This window comes from Cololabis saira, chromosome 13 (genome assembly GCF_033807715.1).
Source record: "Cololabis saira isolate AMF1-May2022 chromosome 13, fColSai1.1, whole genome shotgun sequence".
Classification (NCBI taxonomy): Eukaryota; Metazoa; Chordata; class Actinopteri; order Beloniformes; family Belonidae; genus Cololabis; species Cololabis saira.
This window is the reverse complement of record NC_084599.1, coordinates 34,137,821-34,149,054: the sequence shown is the minus strand read 5'-3', so window position 1 is coordinate 34,149,054 and position 11,234 is coordinate 34,137,821. Positions and strand designations below refer to the sequence as shown.

Genomic DNA, 11,234 nt, shown 5'->3' with positions numbered 1-11,234 from the left:
AAATCTAGATTTTTGTTCATTCTGAAACAATGATTTAAACTTTACATTCAAACCTTCGAGTACACATAAGACAATCTCAGACTTATAAAAAAAAAAAAAATACCTCTTCCTGCCTCGTAGTTCCACTAAAATCGCAAAAACATTCCAACAAAAGTATCACATTTTTGCGGACAATCTTAAGGCAACATTAGAGTATATTTAAAGGAATGTAACAGCACAGAAGGCACTCGTCTTCATCCCGGGCACAGAGCTCTGCAGAGCGTCTGCCGAGCGTCTGCAGGGGCCTCTTCTGCCCGTCCACCACCAGCCCAAAGACACATGCACCAAAATGATTCAGCACTCCAGCACTCAAAGTAAAACAGATTCATACAAAGCACACTGCCTCCGACTCTGAGTCAAAGATCTGATCAGAAACGTGAAATGGTTCCACATCGTGGGTGAATCCAGCCTGGCCAGCCAGCCTAGTCCTTCAACTCTTCTGTACAACCATTTAGTTCTGGTTCCTCTGGATTGGACTTCGATTTCCACAGGACAGCATCAATGGACGCTGAAGAAACTGCCTCTGGACAATCAGAAATACGAAGCTTGTGACGTTGATATACAACAACCAGACTAGAATCAATAAGAGGCATCCAAATATGGTGTGTGGTGGAGCAGGAGCGACTCTGGAGCTATTTTGGTTGGACGCTCCAGTGCACGGCGTGAATGGGGCGGACATGGCTGGTCAGGCTAGGATGCATAGACTTCACTACACAGCTGTGTCGAACCTTACCAGCTTCTTGAGAGAAATAAAGATACTTGTCAAAGGTGAATTCTGATTTTTTTTGTTTCTACTGACCAGCAGAGAACCTGGAGAGGATCCTTGTATTCAGTAAACTCTGCAGCTGTCATCGACGCACTGGTCAGCTGAAAGGCAACCATGTGATGAAGATATGTAGACAACAGACTGTTTGGTAATATTTCCCAACTTTGATTCATTATGGTTTGATTGTAATAAAAAAAAAAGAAGTATGCATTTGAAGAATTTGGTGTAACTTATACAGTAGATGAACTACATCTCTCCATTTTTGGTTTCCAACATTGAATCGCATTGACTTTGGATTTATTTATTTTTTTAAAGCCTTGAAAGGCTTGAATTTTGCCTTTCAAGGATGTCAATGTTCCTCTTTGACAATGTAAAAAGAGTTACAATCTTTAGTGTAAAGCTCTAGAAAATGTGTGCAGTTAGCGGTTCACGTGCAAAGTGAACGACTAACATGCTGATTGGTGTCACCAACCACCCCCACTTCTTTATCTCTCTCTCTCTCGTCCCTGTGGTCTTTTCAGTCGGAGCCACGTCAGGGTGTTTGGGTGTGGCAGGCGTCCGGCGGCTGCACGTGCATCTTGGCGCTGAGGAGCGAGTTGATGTACGGCCAAATCCTGTCGGTGTCAGTGCCGGAAAATGAGTGCAGGATTCCTTGCGACCTGAGAGAGGAAGGACAATGAGATGGGGAAGCAGGTCGTGGCCGCACAAATGCTGGTGTGTAAATAAAGCAATGCGGCTCCACACTGGGATCTTATAATAGACGGTTTAGGAAAGATCAGAATCAACACGGCAGCTTTATACAACAAAACACAAAGTAGAGGTCCCAGAAAATTTAATTACAGCACTCAGTCAGAGATTTATAAACTGAATAAAAATATCTTAAATCACAAAAACAGATTTGGTTTGACGTCTGAGCTTCACTTTCTGTGTCCAAAATCTTACAAGAATGCACTTTTATCTTAAACGTGTCACTGCTTTCACGCTTCTGCTTCCCTCAGGCCATTTCTGGACGTTTGTGTTATTTCTCTTTTTTGATTTGGTGATCATTGTGGTCTATGTTACAGCCTGTGGAACTTATTTTCAAAAGACATATTCTTTTGATCTAATGTCAGTTAACCTCACAGGTCTATTAAACACAACTTACACTGTTTGTACCATCTGGAGACGCTCAAATCAAAAATGTACATGCACAAAAAAACTGCAAAAAAAATCATGATACATCAAAAAAATAATTTTTTTCTCGTGCTCTTTTCTTAATCTCTGAAACCACGACAGCCTGGCTCAAAACTACTAAATATGTGATTATTTTTAGGAATTTAATCCTTTAAATCCCTCAAATGTAACAGTTTGCCCCATCTGTTGACCTTCAATCGAAACTTTTACCAAAACTACAGTCGGAAAATGAATAAATAAATTGCTCGGGGGTCAAGTTCCGGGTCTCTGGAAAGTGCAAAGAGACGACTTGTATTGCAATAAATGCTACATAAATAAAATGTTATTGAATTAAATTGAAAAACTACTAATGCAATAAAATCATTGTCATTGCTCATTATTTACATGGTCATGTCCATTAAAAAAAACAATGTTACATCCCTACACCACATGCAAATTCTCACATTTTCTTTTTTCTTTTTTAATAAAACAAGTGGTATCATGTTTTAAAACCGACATTTAAAGGTTTAAAAGCCTGAGACATATTTCCTATTTGATTGTTATGAGCAGAACTGAATTGGTTTAAGGGATTTATGCAGGGAAAAAAAGCTGAAAAAATACTGATATATGATGACTTTATAGCAGTTTTCTTTGTATATCTTCAGCTGGAGGGTCCACAAAATACAAATGCAATGAGATCAATATTGAACATACTTTTGGACTTATATGAGACTTTAATTACCAGGATTATATTAAAAAAGAATCTTTTCTTTTGTTTTTTCATCAATAACAGTATAAAAGTATAAAAAAACTGGTATTTAAAGGGTTAAAATCCTAAACACGGTGTACATTATTAGCTCAAGGGGTCCCCAGGGCGTAATACATTAGAAAGTTAAAATACCTGTATGATAATATTAATATTAATATTAATATTAATAATAATAATAATAATAATAATAATAATAATAATAATAATAATAATAATAATAATAATAATAATAATAATAATAAAGAAACCTAGTTTTGACTCTGGTAGACTATCTAAGAGTGGAAAAAAAGCTGAAGAAGAGAGTTCAGTGGAGTGTGACAGAAAAGTGGAAACGAGAGCAAAGGAAACAGTTTACAAGATGGTTGTGATTCCAGCCGCTATGGCATGGACTAAGTGACAGGAAGCAGAGCTGGAGGTGGCAGAGTTAAATGGATGGGATTAGGAATGAGCAAATCAGAGGATCAGTGAGCGCTAGGTGTCTTAGAAACAAAGTAAAAGCAGATGGATTGAGACATTTAAAGAGGAGAGACGGTGAAAACAGTCGGGGGTGGATGCTAGAGATGCAGCTGGCAGGAGGAGGAAAAGTGAAAACACCAACCAGGAGATTTATGGATGTGAAAAAAGTGGAAATACAGTTGTTTGGGTGTGACAGAGGAAGACGCAGGAGGTAAGATGGAAACTCATGATCCGCTGGGGTGATGTCTGAAGGGAAAGAAACAAAACTTGTCCATCTTAGTGTCATTCTGATTGTCATCGGGTACTGACATTATTATCTGCCTGCAGGAAGCTGATCTATTCTGTGTTTATGGCATTTTTTTTTAGAAATAAAATCAGTCTTTTAAATTGACTTAAGATCCTGACTGTACACTTCCCCCCCTGCAAAGGAAGAACTGACTGACTTGTACAAATCTATGACGGGCTTCGCCACTTCTTTGTAGTGCCTCAGTCTGGCCGTCAAAGCTTCAGGCTTGTCGTCATCGAGCTGAATCAGTGGCTCCTTGGTGACGTCGTCCTTACCCTGAGGACACGGAAGCAATTTCAGAACGATGCAACGAGCAACAAGTCAACACTCTTAAGAACCTGGAGCAAAGGAAATGACAATAAAATACAGTAAATAGGTAAAAAACTGCCATTGCAACTACTCATTGCATATAAACATGTGTCTGCAATCAGCTCTATACTGATAAAATAAGGTTAAATTGCTAATTTATTAAACATATGTGAAGTGGGAACAACAGGAAGCCATTTTCTTGTCCACAATCTTATTTTTATTTGTCAAATGTAAGTGTTAATGATTGTATCCTTAAAAAAAGCAGAGGTTTACAGTGTAGGCTATATTGTAATTTGTGTATATTGCAATTTGATTTTATTTGGTTAAAAAATATAAATATCTCTCATGTAAAAAAATATCACAGGTGATTTTATTTTCTTTAAAGTACAAATAGAAAATTGTATGTCTGTGAAGAACTGTCTAACAATCTACATTAACATCCGTTTTTTTGTGTTTACTATTTTTTTTCTCTTGTACATTACACATTTTTCTACATTTTATATTGCTCTTTTTTAAAATTATTTAGCTATTTATTGGTTATTTCTATCTTAATGTTTTGTATAAACCGTTGAGCGTGTGTGTGTTTGGCTGCTGCACGATTGAATTTCTCCTCTGGGAGATCAATAAAGTCTTCTATTCTATTCTATTTTATTCTATTCTATTCTATTCTATTCTAAAAAAAAGTTTTTTTTGTGGTATTGTAATTTAAAAAATTTAATATCCAACTGTAAAGTATGTGCATTGAGACTATAGGACATTATAAAGCGGAAAAACATGCAGCGGTATTGCGTATGTTCTACACAATTGTGCATAAAGAGACTCCAGCACAGATTTGTTGACATTCTTTCATTTTCAAAGCTTCTTATCTGGCGAGCAAAGACCTGAAGTCCTTTCTAGCTTTGAAACAAACTGAAAAAAGAGAAGTTAAAAAAACAACAGCTAAATGTCAAACAGAGCATTTGAAACACCGTCTCTCAAGGGGGCCAGGCACCTGCACTCGGGGCGGGTTGAAGCCCAGGTTGTAAACTCTGCCGCTTCCTGGATGGATCCAGCGATCGCTCAGGCGGTCCTTCAGGGTCTCGTACGGGATGTTGAGGCTGATGACCAAGTCCAGCTGGTAGAGACTGTTCAGGGCCTGAGCCTGCGCCAGCGTGCGGGGGAAACCTGGACACGTATCAGAGGGAGGAGCAGCTGCGTTCAATACACCGTGAACCCGGAGAGGAGTCAGGCTTTTACAATATTACAAGAACTTTGTTACCAGGTAGGTACACTCTGGTCTGCAGCCATTACATAGTAACAAGATGATGCACTTGGGCATGAGCTTAGTGTACAAAAATGAAGCTTGTAGTCTCACAACATGGATCAACAAACCTGAAATAACAAAAACACATCCACTGCCAGGGTCACATACTATTATCAGCGTGCAAAGCCAACAAGCGGATGTTTGGCTCGTTTATCACAGAAAACCTCTCAGTTTAGGTCACTGACATTTAATTAGTACTAACTCCTGATAAGAACTTGAAACACAGGAGTAAAAGCCGGATAACAATCCAAGTCAAACCTCAATATCGGTACCAAATTTATGGTTTGAAAAGTAAAATATTTATGATACGCAGAGCTCTGTGTGAATTAATCTCTGCTGAACCATCGTGACCCCTGTTAGTTTTTAATTTCACCATCTACGTTAAATCTCAACCTCGCGGTCTAACCGAGAAATCAGCACACAAGTGTTAGGTAACGGAGGAACTAATCAACTTCTCAGTGTTGACAGCTCATCAAGAGTCACAGGATAAACACGACAGCAGAGAGTCTGAAAGCATGTGTGTGCACAACCTTGATCATTGTTTTCTCTTTTCTTACTCAACTAATCCTTTAACGGACCACGCTTGGAGGTTTGAACCTTTCTAAAAGCCAACTAGTTGGTCAGATCAATGTTTGGCATCTTTCAACTATTGCAGGTAATATTTAACCTTGAAAAAACGAACAGCGACTTTTTATATTTGTTATTTCCCACAATTCACTTCAAAAAGTATATTAAGAAAACAGTAAAGCTAACTTTTTGTTTTGTTTTTAAAGCTATTTTGTATTTTATATATATATATATATATATATATATATATATATATATATATATATATATACATAATATCTTTCACTATTTTTTATTTCATATTTATATTTGTTCTGTCTTCACAGCATTCTATTAAAAAAAATTTTGAATTTGATGCCAACAACATAAAAAAAGTATGAAGAATATTCATGATATACTGCTTGAAAAGACTATAATGGCTGAATTCATCTTTACCAGGTGAAAGTGTCAGGATTTGGGTGTAAAGAAATTTAGTTTTTCCAAGCAACTATTGATCGTAGTTCATCACTTTGTTAGAGAATCATTAATCAAGTAAAGAAATATTTCTCAACATTAAGTTTCTCAGAGCGGTGATCCTTAAATATTTCGGACATGCAATATTGTGAAAAGATTCAGGGTGTCTGCATGAGTAAAGCTGAGGCGGGGAGCCACGGCTGGATGCACATGACCTCTGAGCCTTCAAGCAGCGCTGCATGAGAAACTGTCACGATACCGGGATCAGTGCAGCCTTCTGGACATGTGAGCACCCTGGAAAACTATCGCTGCTCAGTGCAGCCCACTGCTGCATCCACAAATGTAACCTCAAACCGTATTGCACAAGGTGAGCACGGAAAGGCTGTGGAAATGGGGCTCTGTGGTCCAGTTTCAGCTTGGTCTTTGGAGCGTATGTGTCAAAAATGAGAAGGAGCTGGCTGTAATCACTGAAAGTCAGGCATGAAAAGCAGGCTTGGACCTGGGACTGAGTTCCAGTGAAAGGTTATCAGTCAGAAACGCAGCTGATTCTCCAAAACCAGTCACAGCAGCTCTTTCAGGAAGAAAACACCGTCCCAGATGGGAATTGATAAGATTTTTCCAATTCCGATTCTATTTTCGATTCTGTTTAATGATTCGATTCTTTATCGATTCTCATTTAGAAAAAAGGAGAACAAACAGGTCGATAAGCATCAACTTCATTATATATAGAAATTAAAATTCTCCTTTTTAAAAGGATATCTGAGCTGAGCACTCAAAAATAAAACCACATCAGCCAGTGATAAATACAATCAACTCAAGTCCAATGGAACTGTGCATTGTGCAATTCTGCAACCATCAACTATGAAGAATTAACTATTCTTTAGCAGAAAAGTAAGCATATCTGGAAGAATATGCAATCTTTCTGGACTTATGGTGTCTCCAGCTGTGGAGAACAACAAGTCGCCCTGTTATCATCCTTTTTGGTAAAAATGTAACCAAACCTTTGAGCGTTTATGCTGCTTTGTCGCCATGTTTTCCTGCTGGGCGTGAATGTGACGTCATTCGTGCCCACTGGAATTGATAAGGGAATCATTTGCAAAAACGGCAAACGATTCCAAGGAATTGAAACACTGGGAACCGGTGCTCTACAAGAACAGGTTTTCAATTCATTTATATATAAATATCGCCTCTAGATCATCCAGGTCAAGTCATATCAGTCTGTGTGATGCTGTGACGATGTGAGGGTGAATCAGTACTCAGGCACAGGGGTATGTGTGAGGATGAGTATACTGGAAGACACGTGGACTACCGTCATGGCGACATCTTTTCTGGTGACATCTGTGGTTATTTCAGCTGGACAATGCCAGACCTCACACTGCTGCTTCATACACTCGGAAACACTCGGTGTGTTGGACTGACCCTCACAGGCCTGTCTCTTATCTGGAAAATGAGGTCCACATCATGAAGAGGAGACTCAAATAATAGCAGCTGGAATCTTTAACTCTTTGTTTCTGGCATCAAATTCTAGATTTGTTTAGATTTTGATTCAAAATAATTTCATTTTAAAAGTGTGTAAATAAAGGTCAAAACAAGATATACAGAACATTTACAGACTGAAGATTTTCTGTCATGTTTCCCCTAAAGCTTTCTCTAGTAGGAGCATCACAGCTTAGAGCTGGGGGGACAAGTCAGGCTTGAAATTTGAATTTGTTTCAAAAAATTTCATGGAAAGCTTTAGGGCCTGCCTGCCCTGTGACCGAAGAGGTCAGGTGATGCGACGACACAATGACCCACTGGAAGAGAAGTAAATCAGCAACAGAACGGCTTAAAGAAATAAAACTCTTCTCATGACTGCAAGAATATACCCAGAAAAAAAAACATCTAACACAATTGTTTGCAAGTTTTTTCATTAAAGAGAGTTTTCCAGCATACCGGTACACTGAGTTATACTTCAATGTGTGAGTGACATTAGATAAGGTACAACAGTGTTTGTCTTGAATGCACTTGCAAGTCTAATGAAGATCAGATCAGTTTATAAGTAATCGATCCAGACAAAGCCAAAGAGTTCATAAACTTTCTCTTGCAGACTTAAAGCCCACACACTAAAAAAAATGTGTTTGACAAGTTTGGATGGATGATCTATTATGAGATCTGGACTTAAAAACAAATGTGCTTAAAGTTGAGACAAAGGTTTGACACTGAATGTAGATGATGTGAAAACAGTTCAGACCTAGAGGTTATTATATCTGTTTTTATTTTGAAATTAATTTCAAATGTTTTAAACAAGTGTGCATTTTCCCTAAAGGGCTATTTGTATGAGTGCTTTAAAAATACAGAGTTGCTGAAAAGAGCTTGTATATGCTCCTGGCTCTACCTTGACGAGTCAGTTGTGGGATCCCGAGGGGTGGCAGCTACAGTGGCCAATCAGATTTAAGGGATGGCTGGGAGTTAACACTACTGCCCTGAGGCTGCAGGATGAAGACCTGTTTCTTCATTAAAATGTTCACGACAAAAGGTAAAGGCAGCTGTATGCATTTTTTTCTTTTTTTCCCCCACTGTGCATCAGCCGAAGGTAGAAAATAAAAGCTCATATTCACTGAGACATAAGCATGAATGTGTTTGCCTTACCATCCAGCAGCCAGCTGTGGCCACTCAGCTGCTCCAGTTTGGAGAGCATCAGTCCGGTCATCACATGGTCAGGTACCAGCATGCCTCTATCTATGTAGGTCTTCGCCAGCACCCCGGTCTCTGATTCACGACAAGGAGGTCAAAGAGAGACAAAGTATGTTTGATTTTTGCTTTCCTGGTTCTGGAGGGTGAAAACAGGACAAGACAGAACCGGGAGTGTCGTATCCAGGGACGTTATCTGAGCAGTCTCTGTCCCTGCAGCCATAACCCTGCAACTTTTCCTGCCATTGTTGTTTACACTGGGAACTGAGGAACCCCGCTGTGGATTATTAAAAAAATAAATAAATAACTCCAAGGAACAAACACATCCCTTGATTTCAGACCTCTGGACTAGAGAGCAAAAAAAAAGAGGCAGGGTGTAGTTACTCTAGCCAGCTATTTGCGACTTCACTGAGTCATTTCACTTGGCCAAGCACACACTCTTTTATTTCACTTTTCAGCACTGAACTTTACTTTTTTTTTGTTGTTACTTTAAGTATATTTAAACTTGGCATATGCTGGGTATTTAAATTATTCCAGTGGGGTTGCTACAGTTATGACGTTTGAAGAAATAAAACAAACAAAGGTTAAATTGTTATTAACACCAAATCAAATGAAGCAAACCAATGTTAGACTGATTATCATATAGATGCTTTAAGCACCAAATGGAAGAAAATAAAACTAATATCATGTCTTGTGTTGTTGCACAAATCTGGTTTACAAAAGGCACTTTTAAATACTTTGATCTGCAGTTTTCCTAATCAAACATTGTGCTTTTGATGCCATAACAGCCCTAATGCACAAATAAGCAGGAGATAATCACACTCTTTTATTTAACTTTTCAACACTGAACTTTACTTTTTTGTGTTGTTACTTTAAGTATATTTAAACTTGGCACATGCTGAGTATTTAAATTATGCAGTGGGGTTGCTACAGTTATCACGTTTTAGGAAATAAAAGGTTAAATTGTGATTAAGTATTACACCAAATCAAATGAAGCAAACCAATATAGACTGATTATCATATAGATGCTTTAAGCAGCAAATGGAAGAAAATCATGTCTTGCACAAATTTGGTTTACAAAAAGGCACTTTTAAATACTTTGATCTGCAGTTTTCCTAATCAATCATTGTGCTTTTGATGCCCTAACAGCCCTAATGCACACATAAACAGAGATAATGACGTGCCTCGTGGCTCTGTGTGTGCACACATGGCTGGACTGTCTCTTACCTGTGCTGGCCGCTAAGTCCTGCCGCAGATAGTGGCCGCTGGACAAATACTGCAGGCCAAAGCTTTGCGCAATCCTCTTGGATATTGTGCCTTTCCCTGATCCCGGTGCACCCACGATAGCGGCGCGGAATAACTTGGCCATGTTTCCCCCTCGAAAAACAGGCTGCGGCGCTTCAGACAAGAGTCAAGGATGCGCAAACGTGAATCTGCCTGCGTGCGTGCGTGTGGGAGAAAGCGAGGGGCTTCTGGGCTCAACTCCTAAACGGACGACACAGATTAAATAAAAAATAAAACTGCTCTCTCTGCAGCCAGTCTAAAAAAATGTTGCTATGAAATGTTTTCTGCGTGTGTCGGGACGGTGTGGGTGTTTGCGCAGAGCTGCTCTGTCTGTGTGCACCGAGACTGTCCAGCTCCTTGGCTCGAGTCAAGTCGAAATACTTTTTCTCCCCCTTTTTTTCCTCCCCCTCTATAACCCCTGTCGTCCGTTTGTGTCTTTAAGAGCTTTTCCTCTGCGAATGAATGAGGCACTCTCCACAACGCCCTAGGCCTGTATGCCTTTTTCCTTATTCTTTCTTCTCTCCCCCCTCCTCCTGTCCACATCATCCGAAGAAAATGCGGATGAGTGAACCCCGCAGGGGGAACTGGTTCTTGTAGTTTTTCTGAACGTTTTACTTTAGGGACCACAAAGTAGTGTTGAATCGTGTTAGAAATGTGTTAGACCACATTTGATCAAATTGCTAATAAGATAAGATAAGATAAACCTTTAATAGTCCCACAGAGGGGAAATTTGCAGTTTACAGCAGCAAAGGGGATAGTGCAAAAACAAGAGGCATCAATAGAAAAATAATAACACAGTAATAATAATAACACAAACAGTAAACTGGTATACAATAATAATAATAAGAAAGATAAATAATAAGAAATACTAGTATATAAAAAGATAACAGATAAAGATAAAGATAACAGATAAAAAGATAACATAATTATTGATTCATTGTTATTTTAAGCTCAGATGGATATAATTTGAACCAGGAACAAATCAGGTTGGACCAGATGACTCATGAATAAGCGCTTCGCGAATAATTCTTGCAGGATAACCATTTAGTAGAAAATGCTAAGTTCCTGAATGACATATGACACAAATAATAATTTGCCAATAATTGGTTAATGGTGAACCATTACTCCTGACCAATAATCATGGGAGGTTTTAGATTAACTGGACAGAAGAATCCTTCAT

At 38.8% G+C, this 11,234-nt stretch overlaps 1 protein-coding gene across 1 annotated transcript; it reads right to left on the bottom strand.

Annotated features, from left to right (window-relative positions):
- Positions 1-1,122: 1,122 nt before the first annotated feature.
- Positions 1,123-10,573, bottom strand: ak4 (adenylate kinase 4). Its single transcript, XM_061738724.1, has 5 exons — positions 9,998-10,573; positions 8,729-8,848; positions 4,769-4,941; positions 3,626-3,744; positions 1,123-1,464 (listed from the first exon to the last, which is right to left on the bottom strand). The coding sequence occupies exons 1-5, from the start codon at positions 10,137-10,139 to the stop codon at positions 1,338-1,340; spliced, it is 681 nt and encodes a 226-aa protein (XP_061594708.1). The 5' UTR covers positions 10,140-10,573; the 3' UTR covers positions 1,123-1,337.
- Positions 10,574-11,234: the final 661 nt, after the last annotated feature.